The 16876-nt window shown below is 40.1% G+C and overlaps 1 protein-coding gene across 1 annotated transcript in view; it reads left to right on the forward strand.

Annotated features, from left to right (window-relative positions):
• DERA (deoxyribose-phosphate aldolase) overlaps window positions 1-16876 on the forward strand; it is a 46905-nt gene that overhangs the window by 13193 nt on the left and 16836 nt on the right. Inside the window, exons 5-6 of the mRNA XM_053942882.1 lie at window positions 105-239; window positions 6573-6701. Coding sequence (XP_053798857.1) covers window positions 105-239; window positions 6573-6701 — 264 coding nt within the window. The remainder of the gene's footprint in view (window positions 1-104; window positions 240-6572; window positions 6702-16876) is intronic.

Here is a 16876-nt window from a genome sequence, read left to right on the forward strand (position 1 = left end):
GAACATTCAGACTTTTTGGTGTATTACTGGTATTTTCAATTTTATGGTCGATTTATAAAACTTTAACACATTTCTTCCTTCTACCTGCACCCCTTTTGTGCTAGTGGCTGCTGGGTTTCCATCTGGACAAACTCCTCTGGAGACCAAACTGGCTGAAATAAGGCTGGCAGTGGAGTATGGTGCCCGAGAGATTGACATTGTCATTAGCAGGACTCTGGTGCTGGCAGGCCAGTGGGAAGGTAAGAAGAAAAAAGTTCCTTTGGCAAGGAGCCTAAACCTTTCTATATGCACTGCAGGGTCTGTCTTTGTCTCTTCCCCAAATCTCCCCATCAGTCCTTGAAGAATTTGGTCTCTCCCCTCAGAATAACTGATAATCTGGGGCTCTGAGCTAAATAAATAAACAAATAATCTGAGCTAAATAAGAACTTTTTAATCAATTTATGACAAAGGGTTGCATTTTTTTGAGAGGAATCCTGTTGGAAGTTGTGTCAGGCTGGGCAGGCAGAATGACTTTGTGGTTTGAAAATTCACTTCTATTCCCTCCGTGCCTTTAGAGGATTTTGTGTACAGCATTCAAAAAAAAATAGCAAGTAAAAGCCTAATTATTTGAAGAGTTTTGTTAGAAAGCCCAAGGGGCTGCTATTGTAGATGATACCTTTTTAAATATACATGTTTCATTTCTTGACGAAAACACGTATTTTAGTTGCTTTCTTTTTGCTGAACGTTGGGGGTACAAATTGACTGTTGGTATTATTATTGATGTTCTGGCGTCTTAGACTACCACTAATTAGTAGGAACAATAATGCTGAAGATGGCTTTTGCTCTAATTGCATCCTTAATGTACTGTGAATGGTTTGCCTTAAGTGCTGACAGTGCTCCTGTAACTAATCTCCGTGTGAAGGTAGACACATCATGGTCTTGGAATGAATTTTCCATTTGGCTCTATAGTGCAGTGCCATAAAGTCCTATTTGCTTGGCAGAGTTCAGAGTGAAGGCCTGCTACCTGACTTTATTTAAGGAAATAACAGAAATCATGGTGATATTTCATGTTTTCTGGTCTTCTTTCAATTAACAGCTAGAATTGAACCAAAAACCCCCACACGTTTCTGCACCTGTGTCTTCAGGACTGGTTTCCTTGCTGGAGTGTCTTGGCCTCTTTTGCAGTATTTGCAATCTCCATACTTTTGGTCTTAGTTATTTGAGGATTAATAACTTTTGGGTTTTTTTTAATATGAAGGAGAACTCAGAGGAGGAGTACAGGGCTTGGATTCTGAGAGAGAGTTCGGATCACAGCTGAAATGAGCTGGATGTGTTGTTAGCTTGCTCTGCATGGGAGATAAATTACTCTTTGTGGTCACAAATTACAAGGGAGGAGTGCACAGACACAGCAATGATGGGTGTGATATAAAGCTGGCACTTGACTAAATAAGTAAATTAGGGATGGCTTTTCATTTGGTATTGCATATTCTTTTTATCCAAAGCTGAAGTCTTGACAAGGTTGAAAGCCATCCTTTTTTTGTAGATCTATTATATATATCTATTTTATATGTATTTATATATAAATATAAATACATAAAAGATATATTATATATATTATATATGTATGTATATATAAATATATAAAACAGATATAATTGCATGTTCTATATCTACTATAAAATTATTCTATATATAATATATATAAAATATATATTATATATAATATATATTTGTATAGATATCTATATAAACATAAACATAAACACACACACACACACACACACATATATATATATATATATATATATATATATATAATGATTTCCAAATGATTTCCTAAGTTTATTCCTGAATCTGAATCTGTTTGTGACATGTGTTTATGTGATCTTGAAGAAAAGCTGCTTCAGGAACAGAATTTACTTGCCACAGAGATACCACAAGGTGAAAAATTACAATATTTAACTTTCCTATGTAAAAAGAAGGGTATTTAATTGAGTGATCTGGATATTTTGGTGAAAGTCTAGTGTTCTGTCTTCCTGTTTAGCTTTCAATAGATATGTTACCTGTGTGTTTAGGGATAATGCAGAATAATCCATAAAATACTTATCAAGGAATCTGGAAGAAGGGAGGCAGAAGGAGTTTTTAGGCTAAATCCCTATATTACATAAAATTAAACAGTGCCTGTGTTTAAGGTGCTTCATCAACTAAAGCTGCCTTGCAATGCTATTATAACTTATGATAGTGGTAGTCATTAGAATAATAACAAAAATAACAATAACAATAACAATAATAATATGCTTCTATGGGTATTTTCTTATGCTGACAGTCTTCACAACTTCAGAAATTATTGAAGAAAAATCTATGTGGTGAAGTGCTTTTTAGTTCATTTTTAGCTTTTCTTCAAGCCTGTGCAATAATTGGGGTCACCACAACAGAATAGTGTTGCTTTGTGATTTTCTTCAAAGGCTTGTTTGGTTATTAAATATTTTAGTGTACGTCCAATTAATGTCAAGTTATTTTAAAGAAGTTCTTGAATATTGCTGGAGCTCTTTATGACACTCAGAATGTATTTTCCAGATCTTTGTGAAGTAAGTGTTAAGATCTTTTAAATGATGCTGAGTATAGAAGCAGCTTTATTGGACAGCTAAATTACATTAAAAATAACATTAAATGAGATATAAGTTTATGAATTTACATACCTTTTATAAGCTTTTAGCTTTTAAAGCAATACTACCTTAAAGTAGTTTACTCAGCTGTTGTCTTGTATTACTTGACAAAGTATGGATTAAACATGAATTATCAATTTGGATGCTTCCTTTAGACACAGAATGTGGAGTCTTTATGTAAGGAGTGATCAAGTTGACCAACAAATTGTTGAAATAGTCTGGATCTATTTATTATTCTTTTTTTTTTCCCCTGTCATCAGCATTAGCTGTACCCTCTGAAGTTGTGTGGGGTGCAGTAATGTTAGTGCCAATTCCACAGCTGCTGGCAAACCCTGGACATGCTACACTGTCAGTGGCTGCAGGAGCACTGTTAATCCACCATTTCCTCTGTGGCAGTTGCATTTTCCTGTAAGAAAAGGGGAAAAAAAAACCCCAGTTTTACTCTGAGGAATTTGAGCATGGCTGCATCCGTGATATAACTTCATTATGAGAAGTGATTTTCACTGCTGCTGATTTTTTAGGTGTGGGTTTAGAGGCTTTGATCAGGGACTGGGACACTATTTTGTGCTACACACTTCATAAACAGCGTAGGCAGAACAAACTCCCTGCTCCAGAGCCTTGGAGAAGCCTCCCCACGTTGTCCAGGAGGGTTGTAATTGGATTTGCTATTTCTAGATGTGCAGGCTGCCCTGCTGCACAAATCCTGTCTGGTGCAGGCAGCAGCAGCTCGGGCTCCTGCAGCCCAGCTCTGTTTCCAGAATGTGGATCCCTGGAGTTGCACATATGTGAGGGGTTTGTGCTGTGCTGACAGCCTCGTGCTTGTCATTTTGTTAACAAACCTGCCATTAACATGCCAGACAGAAGGGGCTCCAGATCATTTTCCAGTTTCCAGCCCATCACAATCACCTTGATCTTTTGGGCTAACGGAAATCAAAACATCTTCTCATCTCAATTTCTATTCATTGTCACTGACTAGATAAAAACACCAAAAAATTGATTTTTTTTTTTTCAAAAAGTGATTTTATCACCACATTTTTAAAGAAGATCTATTCCATAAAAAAACTAAGCAGTGTGGGTTTTTTGCTCCTTTAATATTTTCATTTCCTTTGCTGGAGATCTGGATTATCCACTTTCCTTTGTGATTTTTTAGGACTAATGTACTACACCAAATTGACAGACCATCTAAACAACCTAGTATAGATTACAGCCAGCAAAAACTGTCAGGGATGTTTGCTTGGGAAATGCATAGGGGAAGGAACATTTTCTTTGCTGTATTTAATAGCTGCTAAAATTCAATATAATGTACAAAATATTTAGGGTGTTAGGGAAATGACAAGGAAGCTTACAACTCCTGTGGTTTATAACAGTGGAATTAAAACCACAGCTACAAAAGCATTTTTTTTCCCTACAACATGGGAATTTTTCTGACTTCTATAAATGCATCTAGTAAAAGCAGATCTAAGGTTCATGGTCAGGTGTCTCAAGTGGTGCAAAGTAGAAGAGTTCTTATGTCACATCCATTTTAGCAGCTAGGTCAGTGGAGCCACTGCAGACTGTATTAGTGAGCAGCTGGCTCCAGGTGTATTCTCTATAGGTTGGCTTGCTTTGGGGTTTTTTGTGCATTTGTTGGTTTGGGTTTTAGTGACTTTTTTGCTTTTTTGGTATTTTTTTCCTGACTTAAGATTTAGACTGCTTTTAGAATGGATAATATTTGTTTAATATGCTGGAGAGTACTGGCTGTTTGCTTTGCTTTTGCTTTTTCTTTCTTTTTAGGAGTCAAAAAGAAATTCTCTTGCCACCTCTTCGTGGTGTTATTTGCTCATTAGTTGAAAATATGCCTGCAGGGTTTCCTGTGACAGAGTTCTTTGGCCAAAATCTTCGTGCCACTGCTGCTAGCCAGAGGTGCAGTGTGTGCTGTGGCAGTTGCTGGTGTTCTGCACAGCTCACAGATCTTCCTGCACTTGTAGCACCCAGCCTTGATCCTGCTGCTGTTCAGCTTGACAGAACTGAGTCGTTCAGTGCTGGACTTTTTGGCAGCACAGAGTGTCCCACAGGCAGCCCAGCACTCCTTGAAACACTGAGTACATTTCCAGGTGTGTCTGACTGCATAGTGCCCACGATTTTCAGGATCACCCCATTATTCGTGCCTTGATTTAAATCTGACTGAGTACTGAAACTTCTCTTATTTTTGAAAGGAGTAGGAGTTTTCACATCTGTTCTGTATCAAAGCAGTTCCAGCTTGCACTGGGACCGGGGTGCTCTGTCCCAGATGTAGTTGCATTTCTATCTGTACTTTTACTGTGGGGTTGAAAATGCCCCGTGAATGTCAGCTATTGTCTGCAATAATTGATCCCTGAATAAAGAACTGCGCTTCTTACCTACACACCTGCCCCACTGAGCTGTGCCCACTTCTCCTCCACCCCAGCTAAGCTGGCAGACACGGATGATTGAGGATCCTGAGTCGTTCCTGGCCGTGGGATGATGTGTGCTGGCAGGCAGAGGCTGCTCGAACGAGCCTGACACTAATTGCATGTAAAAGTACCTTCCAACTGCAAGGGAGGGTGCTGGAGCTGCACTGCCAGGGAACAACAGCTGTGAGGATGTAATTTCTTTTCGTGGAATCCAACCTAAATGTACATTTTGTTGATTTTATTTTGACATTTTTGGTGGCGTATCTCGAAGGTAGGGAAAACTTTTTCCTCTTGTTACCGAAACTAGAAGAAGAAAGCTGCTTTCTCTGGGTTTTCAAAAGCTTCAGGAGAGAGTCGCCCCACAAAAAGAGATTTCATTTGGATCTAACATGAGCAGGGTTATTAAATGCAGGGGGGAAAAAAAAATAGCACAGGTCCTTTGTGTTTCCTTTTTGAGCCTCGATTTGATGTAGGTTTCTGGAGCATCACCAATTGATCAATAAAACATGTTAGACTGCATGCTAGTACTGATTAATTCACACCTTTGGTACACAGTGAGAAACAAGGTGAAGCCTGGTGTCTATAAAGGGACTTGCTAAGTGCATCAGGCAGTTGTCTGCTAATGTGTGCAGCGTGTCTCAGCAGGCCAGCCCAGCAATTCCAGCCCTGGACACCCTGGTGTGCCCCTGGCATCAGTGGGATGAGGGCCCTGCTGCAGCTGCCAAGCCCTGCCCCACGCTCCCAGGTCTCACTTAAGGGCTGAGGGCAAAAGAAGTCTAGTATTGCTGAAATAAACAAGTCTTTCTAGCCTGGACTGTTTTACACCTGTTTAAAGTTGTATTTCAGCCTCCTGTCAAAGAGCTTTTGGATTATGTGTTTGGAGATTGAGTAGAGTTTGTCAAAAGGACCCTCTTGCAAAGCATCCTGTTTGTTTATTTTGCATCTTGGCTTTCTTTAAATTCAAAATCCAGAAATGGTGGCTGTGCACTGTAAGAGCTGCTTTTCTCCCCACACTGGAGCAATCTTAAACATCCCCAAGCAGCCAACTTCTGACAGCAATGCTTCATTATTTTCTGGCTCTTTTAGTCTCCCTCTGTGTAAACTTTTGTGGGAGCACTGCTGAATTTTAGGGTAAAAGGGAGGGTTTCACTGGCCAGGTGCAGAGAAAAACGTAGCTGTCTCTGAGTACTGATTCAGTGTACTACCACATTTATTGCTGGGAAAGCTGGTTTAAGATCAATCTTTACTATCATAGCATTTTTTACTCCTGATGTATTCATGGGCATTTCGTACATTTGTATTTTGAGAGAACATTAATAGCTATTAAGTAAAGTCTGAAACTGCACGGCGTTGTTAATTACCTCCAGTCATGTAATTTATTGAACTTACAAAACTGAAGTTCCTGAGTGCTACGGCTAATTATAAGATTGGAAATTAATCCAGAAGTGGAAACTACAGCCATACTTGAAAACATCTCTCAGGCAACTCTGATCATTTCCACACGTTTCATCCCCAGGTCTGTACGAGGAGATCCGTCTGTGCCGCGCAGCCTGCGGAGGAGCTCACATGAAAACAATCTTGGCTACGGGTGAGCTGGGCTCCCTTGCCAATGTCTACAAAGCCAGTATGATAGCTATGATGGCAGGTAAATACCCTCGGTGCTCCTTTTAAGCCAGGAATGGCTTTGCTATATTATTTATGAGGCTTAAAAAATTCCGGTCCTGGAAGTTTGGTTTTGTCGACGGTAGAAAAAACTTGTGTGGCAGTTACTGAAGCTGCAGGTGGAGTAATCAAGGCACTTGTTGAGTCCCTTGTTTTGTGTAACCTACAGAAAACTGCATGAAATGTTAAGTAAGAAGCTGCTGAATGACAAGGGTTGTAGGAACCAATGAAATTCGTTGTCCAACATCTGATCTGATCAGAAAATTTAATGAAGGCATTTGGGCAGACACACTTCTGGAGGCAGCTGTGGTCACCTACAGACAGGACGTGGGTAGGTGGCTCACAAGCTTGTTTTAAATGCAAGGGGAACTTCCCAGTGAAGATCCATGCCAAAAGCTCTCAGTTTTGGTTTGTGATCACTTCTAACCACCTCTGAGAGGGCAGCTCAGGAAACCACCCCTCCAGAACAGCACAGAGTTCCCAGGGGCTGTGCATTCTTTGCAGGAGTTCTGTTTTTGCATAGCTTAGCTCCCATTTGATCCCAGATTTTCAGCTGTACATTCTCTCTTTGCAGCTTTGGTACAATTTTCCTAGCTGAACCAGGATTACAGTTCTGTGCTTTAGTGCTATGTTGGAGATGCAAAACTGGGAATTGGCTCCCAGGTACTAGCTTTTCCCACTGTGCTTGAAAGTGGGCTCCTCAAGTTTATTTCTAGAAGTGTAAAGATATACTAAGAGCCACTTGGGTTAGTCTGTCTTCTAATCTTCCCCTCGTTTTTTATGTTGATTTTTTTTCCTCCTTTTTTTTTTTTTATTCAGACTTGAAATTCTTACATTAAAGCAAGAAAAACGTAATCAAGTGTCTTGTCAGTATTTAAATAAATGTTCAGCTTGCTGCTTGCCTCACTGTTACCATACACAATTCTGTGCTTCTCTGATTCAAGTGGAATGGACAGCATTTGAGGCTTCTAACAAGCCCAGCTACAATGTCAATTAGTAGCATTAGACACAGAGGATCAGTATTATGCCACTAAATATTGCTTTTAATTAGAAGAGGTGTAAGAAATACACATTTCCTCTTATTTAAACTGATGCACTAATCGTTATGATCACTTTTTGTACCACTGAGTAGTGAGAAATTCAGCTTGTAAAGCATTTCACCATTTTCAGAATTTTGCTGGTGTAGTTTTTTTGAAATACAGCAGATGGCTCTATTGTTAATGATTTTCCTTGCCTAGTTATTCATTTTACAAGATACTTATCCATCTGAATATATCCAGTAATTTCCTTATTTCAGTCTTTAGCTTTTTCTTTGTGGGTAGGCATAAAGATGAGAATTAATTTGCACTCTACATACATCCATTGAGGGCCAGGCTTTCAGACTCCAACTCGTCAGAAATGCTGAGAGCCCTGAATTCCAGTTGAATTTTGTTTTATTTGTATCATTCTGGGGGGAAAGGGAATCCACAGTACAGTGGATTCAACTGAAAAAGTGGCTTTAGAAGTTCTTGCTGCCTCTGACCAGTTCCTCCTGTCCTTTGCAGCAAAATGCAATTCCTTCAGCTGTGCTCTTAGAAGTGCTTCTCATGTGTCATTGTAAGCTGATTTTCAAAGAATTACAGTTGAAAATTATTCCAGAAAAGAGCTAACTAGTTTGCTGTGGGGTTTTTGATTGGTTGGCAGTATTTTAGGTTTTTTTTTTTAATGCTCCCAGCCTCAGCAATCTGGTTTACAGCGTTGCTTTGCATGCAGTTGTATCAGTGCAACTGAGGATGTGCAGTCCTCAAATTGTTCTTGCTTCACCATCCATGATGCCAGCCTACCATGTGGGGAGCACCAAATCCTGGGGTTACAGATGTTTGCAGTGCCTTGCTGAGCATGCACTCATTCCCCTGAAGCACAAAGCCATCAGGGGTATAATATATAAAATATAATTTAATTTATATAATACATAGTACATTCTATATCATGTAATATAGTATATATTATATATAATTATATAATATAATAAGATATAATTTAACTATATCATATAGATACGATTAATATAATATATATTTTATATTTAATTGCATATAATATAAACTAGCATATTATGTATCATTTTCCTCTTTGTGAACTAGTGGCTCCTGACTCCTGTTGTCTCTGAAATAATTCTCCATGGCTACTTTTTCTTCTCTAGTAAAGTCCACGAGGGGAAAGACATGAGAACGGGAGGAGGCACACAGGTGTCTTAAATTCCTTTAATCATGCCTTTACCAACTTGACTGGCATGCCATAAATTCTTCTGGGATGTTTAAGAAGCTATTTCTGAGTGAAGGAGCTGACATCCCTCTGAGGACAGTGACTCACCTGGCAAGAATAATCCCTGCAGTGCTGAGGGGGGCAGCATGGCAGGGAGCTTTGCACAGCAGTGGCTCTGTCCCACTGCCAGAGCAGCACCTGGATTTTGGAAAGCTGCCTGAGGAAAACCCCTAGCACTGGATCAGGGAATCAGGGGTCATTGGGTTGGAGCATCCACTGCCATTTCCTGTGCTTCTTCAGGTGCTGGTGGTGATTTGAGTGCATGAGCTTCTCAAGAAAACTGACTGCGTTTTTGGCTCTGCCTTGGGGACAGAGAGTAAAGTAATCAGTGGTGTTCAGTGTCTGCTGTATCCTTGTGTAAATCACGTCCATTTCTACAGGAGACACCCAGGTCTGTGCCCAGGCAGTCTCTTGGAATGAGCAGTCCTAAGGAACACAGATGGGTGCCTGACTCCCCCGTGCTAGGTGTAACTATTACATGTTTCTTCAGTGAGAATTTTCAAGAAGAAATCTTGTGAACACTCAAGAAAGCGTTCTTGTACACAGCATGAGAGATGGGCCATTTCTAAACTTCTGTTTCTTGACACAAACATCAGAAACAGGCAAGGAAGGCAGACAAGGAAGGGAAAGATGAATTTGCAGTGGGAAAGGAATACTTCAATAAAGTATTTTACTGAATTTAATAATTGCATATTCTGTTGATAATTTAATTGCATATTCTGCTCGTATATAAGATTTTTTTTATTCTGGAAAGCCATATTACCTAATTCCAAGTCTTTATTGTACTGTGTAACAATTCATAATCATTAAGATATGCAGGCTAGGAAAGAGGTGGAGGAAGTGATCAAGTAAAGGTATTTGAAAGTGAAAACTTTATTTGTGTCATTTTGCCTGTGAAAACTGCTCCTTTTATTGCACACTTTGGGAAGCTGCAGGAGCACAGCAGTGACATGTGAAAGACACTTGTTTTCTTTGTATATCTCTAAACAAGAACCTGTGTAAACATTTATCACAGGAGTGATAAATGTTCTTCTGCAGCTCTACTGATGTGTGGGTTTTAAACAATTTTTGCATGGGTCATTAAACAATTAGTCAAATAAGTGGTATGTGGAGATACTGACCAATGTAAACATTGAATTTATGAAGGGAACGAGTTAGCACTGAAACAAACCAATTTCTAAAATCTCTAGCACAAAAAATCCTGCAAGAAGTAGCAGAAGGTGGCTGAAGCAATAAGGTCTCTGATGTCTAGAGGGGGAAAATTAAAACACATTCAATATGTGAGCAGAAGTGGTTTTAGATCCTTTGATGCTGTTCATCCCAAAGTGAACAGAAATAACACAAAGCCACAAACAGTGAGGAAAAGCTTTGTGTTGCAGTTCACAGGAGAGAGAGATGGTTTGGAACATCACAAAAGAATGCCTGGCTACACAAAGCTTTTGCCTCAGCTCTAAATAAGATTTTTATCCTGGGGTTAACATTAGGGAAGACAAACTCTAGGATGCCAATGGCTGTTGTTGTTCTGAGCACTTTCTTGCACAGATTGGTTTTGAGCAGGGTTTTGTGGTGAGGCTGTAAACATGCTAGCAGTCATCTGAGTGCAAGGGCTCACTCCTGCTGCTGGATGTGGACCACGAGGAACCAAAACTTCTGCCGAGTGACAGTTTCAGGAAAAATGAGAGACCAAGGAAGCCAAACTAGCAGAACTGACTAAAAAGCAAGGCACGCTTTGCTCAAATGCAACTAACATAGGAAACAAGACTACTGAATAAATAATAATACTTGGCACTTAGTACCTTATGTCTTCAAAGCACATAACTGACATTAGCAGAGTAAATCTTACAATTGCCTTGTAATTTATATAATACCTAACTTAGGAGATAATTTACGAATTTTTATAATATCTAAGATAATAACAGACAAAGCAAAAGTGAGACTGAGATCACTTGTGAGTTTCTGGCTTTAAGTCTCATGCTCGATACAAAAATCAAGGGTCCCCCCTCAGCAGCATGTGAGATGTATTACGTGTTGATTTAATTATGTGTCTACAACTTCAGCTGTAATTTGATACTAAGTCGGTCAGCTTTTAGAGCCCAGATCATTTGCAAATGAAAGGCAAGCTAAGGGAGGAAGCTTGGTAACACAGAATTTCACTTTGTGTCTTGTTTTACTTGTCTGAAATACAACCAACCGTGTTGGGTTCACGGTGTGTCTGTAAAGGGCACACTCTACCTGTAAAACATGCATGAGAAATCAGAACAGCTCCTTTCTGTGGCTGTGATGTGCCTCTGAATGCTCCCCAGGGTGGCAGATGATGTTCAGCCCTGGGCTGGAGGTGCCCTGTGGGGCTGGGGGCAGGTCAGGGAATCCTCATTCCTAGGAGAGTGTGGGAGGAGTGCTTGGCACTGACTGGTGGCTGAGGCTTTCTTGGCCACTGCCTGAGTGTAGAGGTGGTTGCAGCTGGCTGCTTAAGGGGTTACCAGGACAGTGACCATTGCTGTGGAATTGTACTGGGAGTTGATCACTTCCCTGTCTGCTGCATAGTCTGTGGTTGTTGAGCACCTTCAAAGCTCTACTTAACATCACTGAGAGTTTAGTGCAAAGAACCAGCTCAAAACAAGCTCTGGGAAACCAAGATGCAGTGTGGCAGTCTGTCTCAAAGTTTTGAATGATATCATGGACTAACAAAGTTTTTGAATTAACTGTAAGATCAAAAGATGGAGTATCTTTAAATACAATCAGCCTAAAAGAGGTTGGAACAGAAACAAGTGAGTTCATCTGTTCTGGTACAGAATGGGGAGAAATAAAAAAGTATGAAAAAATAAATAAGAAAGTATGAAAATGCTGCTAACAGCATGTTCAGTGAGGCACTACAAGGATGCTCCCTTAAATGAGGTAATTGCCTACAAGCTTAACAGGGATACTGCAGCTAATCACTAGAAATAATGTAGGCATGATAGATAAGCTTGGAATTGAAAAGTTCCAACAATGCAATCACAGTATCCTCAGGTTTGAATTGCTGATGAGAGGCCACAGCAAGACTAGTAGCAAAAAAAAAAAAAAAAAAAAAAAAAAAAAAAAAAAAAAAAAAAAAATCACATCAGAAAAAAACAACTAAAAAACCGAAAACCAACAACAACAACAACAACAAAAGTGGGGCTTGAGTAAAGCAGACCTTGAAGGAATGTGAAATGAGACTTAAAAATCTGTCTGGAGCTCAGTAATATGTGTGTAGGGAATCAGAAGTGAAGGGATGGAAAGTGGTTGAGATAGGCTCGGGCAGGCTCTCATGAAAAGTCTTTCCAGTTGAGTCAACAGAACCCTGCATGGGTAACTAGAGGACAGGAGTAACACTTGAGAGAAACAAGGATGTTGGGGGAAAAATAAAGATACAAAGAATCTGTGAAGTGAGAACAGAGTTGGAGTGCATACAGTGAAGCCTCATTTGTTTGCAGTTTGTTAAAAACCCAGACGTGCATGCAATGGCACATTTTGTTATGCATTTATTTATGTGCTTACTGAGCTGTGTGCCTGCCTACACAGCCATATCTGAGGGGAGATCTTTATTTGGGGCCATTCATATTTGTCAGAGCAGGATGCCTGGCAACTCTGCTAATTTTGTGCAATTTTTACTAATTTTGTGTCTGTTCTATTAGTGGTATTCTCCTGTAATCAGAAAAGAAGAATATATACCCTCCAAAGAAGAAATAGCAGTGTAAAACAGTGTAAAACTTGTCAGCTCTGTACCTGTTTGTTTGATTTTGTGTTACCCACACACCACCTGACTTTGTCCCTCCACCATCTCCCCTTACAAATAGAAACAGTGACATGTCCAAGCGCTTCTCATCAGAGGGACACCAACTCAGGAAGCCAGAAGCTGGGTTTGAGGTTGCAGAATGACTTCCAGCATATCATGACTTTTGGCAACTCTACTTGCCTCTCTGGTTTTCTGTGTGTAAAATTAACATTTGCACGTTTTATAGCACCCCTGTGAGGCTTAGTAAATTAAGATATAAACAGAAATGTGTTCCTCTTGTTGGAAGGTAGAAATTTTTGTGCCTGTGCATGAAGATGGGACACTCTTGGTCACGATTCAAATCGGGAAATGGAGCGAGAGATGGTCTGGAAATTTTCTGGTGGGAGCTGCTGGCTGTGATTTCCTGGTACAGGCAGCCCTGGGGGTGACAGTGGTGGTGGCAGCCAGCAGAGCTCCAGAGTGATGTGGTGCTCCTCCAGCTGTGCTCACAGCACTCTGCCCAAAATGTTCTCCCAGAGGGAGAGTTCTGTCCCCTGTTCACCTGTTCTGTTTCTCCTCAGAAACCCCAGGCTTGTCCTGCTCTCTGGGGACGAGGGTTTGAACGCTGGTTTCTGCTTCCCGACCTTTAGGAAGGGGCTGTTCTTTATGCTGCACCCTTTGGAGCTGGCTGTGGAATAGCAGGTGCTCACAGAGTAGCACACTGTCGAGTGGGGTCAGCTTCCTATTAGCAAATTACCCTCAGTGCCTGAATGGCACTTTGCTTTTGCTGATATTCAAGATCTTTCCAAAACGTGTTAATTAAGGAATATCTGAATGGTGTACTTCCAGTTTACAACAACTGATGCGGAGAGGTGAGAAAGCCCCCCTGCTGGGTTAATTTTCCCCATGAATGAAACCTTGTTTCTATGTTAAATAACTTGTTTGAATTCGAGTTAAAACGTCTGAAGTTTCATATCACCTCAGACTCAGAAATTGTTGCACAGTGAATAGTTCCAGTCAAACACGCCAGCAAAATAACAGGGCTTCCTGGCAAAAAACTTTGCATCTGTGAAGCTCTGGTATTGAAGGTAATGGTTTGAGAGAATGCAATTTTAAAACATGGAAATATTATGTAAAATCAATAGATGTACTGGGTGCTATTTATTTCTTTGATATTTCAGGTTGGGTTTTTTTATTCTGTCAGTAGCAGGTGTTAAATTCCACTAAACCAGTGAAAAATAGAAATAAATATTTAATTTACTGTACATATCAATTATATAGAATTGGTTTATGAAATATTAAAAGAGATTGCATGTTGGAATGAGTTAGAAAATCTAGTTCCTTAACAGAAGCCTAATATAGATGTGGAAATACAGTAAGCATGATTTTAGGGTTGTAGGTCTTGGATATTTTTTTTTTTGTTGTTGTTGTTGTTGTTGTTGCTTTTTAAGGTTTTTAAGTGGTTGTGCCTGTCTAATTTGAAGCCTTATGCTCATGGCACCAGCAGTGTGGATTAAGACGTGTGAAGAGAAATGTCTTGAGTGGAAAAATACATCAGGAATATGTGATCTTGAACATCATTAGGTTATTTGAAGGAACTATGGGTACTCACTTGAATATACCATTTAATCATAAGGACACAGGGAAAAGCAAAGAGGCATAACAAGAGATGAGCACCCACAGAAGTGAAATACCAGTTGAGCCATAAAAGTGGCACAAAACCAAGAAGTTTCCCGTAAGGAGGGCATGGATTGTTTCCTTACCTGAGTGTTAACCTGCATGTTAAAACACACTGATATCACTATAAAGACATCCATGAGCCTTTAACAAATCATGTCCTCATGGTGCTGATGCTGCATTATTTTTGTTGAAGTGTTACATCACGAAGTGCAGGGAACACTGAACACCCCAGCTGGCTGCTGGGGTGCACCAACACGTTCCTCACCCAGCTGGTCAAGTGCAAGTGCATTTCTCATAGAGCATGCTCATTTCAATGGTGTTTGGAAACAGACTCTTCCAGCTTGCCTCTGTGGTTGCTTGCAGTGTTTTTGATGAGTTACACAAGGAACTTGAATTTCCTTGGCAGGTACCTGGCTCACTTGGAGTCTGTCTCCCAGCCTTCCTGTGTTCCTCTGGTTCTTGTTGTTACAGCTCAGATTGTGATCAAAAAATGGAAGATATTCCCTTCTTTGACATTATACTTGGGAATTTCATCCCCTGGGAAATGTTCCTGATTTGGTTTTGTTGTTTTTTGGTTTTTTTTTCAATTCCTTTTCAGAAATTATAGTTTTAAAATTCAGCATCTCTCAGATAAGACAATTTAAGATTCCTGCCTGTACTTTATAGTTACTAAAGACAATAGCTTTCCCAGAGGTGTCTGTAGGAGTCCTTCTGAGGGAAATTTCAAAGACTGAATTGACAGCAAAGGCCACAGTCTTCATGGCAAGTCAACAGGGATCTGACATCTGATTGTCTTTTGTACCTTTGATGTTTCTTTCCTGCTATCTACTTGGGCTAAAGAGTGATTTCTCTGCAGTGTACAACTGCAGCTGATTCCTAAGGTTGAGTTCTCCCTAAATCTAAGTTGTAGAAAGGATTCCCCCTTGGGAATATCAGGAGCTGTTTTTGAGTAGAACATCTTCTTTCCATCAGCTTTGCAGTCATGTTACCAGTCCAATGTCCAATTCACCAGCCTATCCCAAACATCTCAGGAATGAAATCTTGTAGTTTGTCACTGTTAATTCATCTGTAATGGACCAAAAAGGAAACAAGGGATGATGTTCCATATTCAATGAATCACACTGAACTTAAACTATGGAATAAAAAATTGTGAGTCATGTATCCTCAAAAGCCTCCTTCCCACTAGTCCTGGAAAGTGAACCCGTGGAGAACTCAAAGGACTTCCCCATGAATGGAGCTTTGGAGCAGAGCTGACCCCAGGATGTGGGAGCAGCTCGCTGGGGTATGCTGGAGAGGGATGCTGCGTTTCTTGGGAACCCTAGTCCCCAGGAAGAGGAGGGGTGGCATTTTTCAGCTGGTTCTCTGCTACCCTGACACCATATACATGCTGTTGGTAGCTAGCTAATTAGGTTTGTGTTGTAACCAGGCACCGTGTCTGCAGCTGCTCTGGATCTCAGCACACCCAGCTTCTCAGCAGCTCGCTTGTCCCTGGTTGCAGCTTCAAGGCAGAATCCTCCAGGAGCTTCAGCTGGGTGGACGCTGTGCTATTGAAAGGATGCCATTTCCAGTGCCTGGGTTAGAATTACAGCTCAGCTTTAAACTCAGTGTCTCCAGAGAGCACTGCAGAAACACTTGTTTTTTCTCTAGAAGTTAAACAAAAACATCCTAGTAAAATAAGCAGAGCTACTCCATGCCCTTGAACAACGTCTCGGTGAGTTCATTTGCAGGCACTTGCTTCTATTATGAAGTAAGAACTGAAGCTGGGAGAGAAACTCAAGAAGAAAGTAATATATTTTTCTTCTAAAATGTTGAAGAGATTGAGTAAACAAAAAAGTTAGTGAGAGATAAAGAGAAGCTTTTAGGTTTGAAGTGTTCCTGTGCCTTTTTTACTGTCTTAGGAACACAGTTTTGGAGTGAAACACGAGAACATGCAGAACACTTTGTCATCTAAGTATAAAAGTGCTGCAGATAAGAAGAAATAATTATTAATCAGTAGCACCACTGTATTTTGTTGCTGCTTCCTGTTTAATGAATGCCTTGTTTGTGAAAAAAGCAGGAGAGATCTGAGATTTTTTGAGGGGACTTTTTGTTCAGCGGAAGGCAAAGGAAAGATAAGAACGGAATCAGTTAAAGTCAGAAGGAGGCAACTAATATGGCTTTTGAGGTATCAGTTGTGCATTTTGTATTATTCATGGCAGTGACTCCTGTATGGCTTGTGAGTTTTGTACGTTTTCCTTTGCTAAATTAGGTGGGACACCACATAAAGAGTAAAGTAGTCAGTGAAATGTAGAAAGATTGAGATCATCACGATCATGCAAAGCTTGTAGATGCCTTTCCACAAAATGTGGTTAGCTACAGCACTGATTTTTATGTTAATTTACTAGTGAATAATTTAAAAAGACCTGTTTACTTTTTAATAAAAAGGAAAGATATAAATT

Source organism: Vidua chalybeata, chromosome 5, assembly GCF_026979565.1.
Source record: "Vidua chalybeata isolate OUT-0048 chromosome 5, bVidCha1 merged haplotype, whole genome shotgun sequence".
NCBI lineage: Eukaryota > Metazoa > Chordata > Aves > Passeriformes > Viduidae > Vidua > Vidua chalybeata.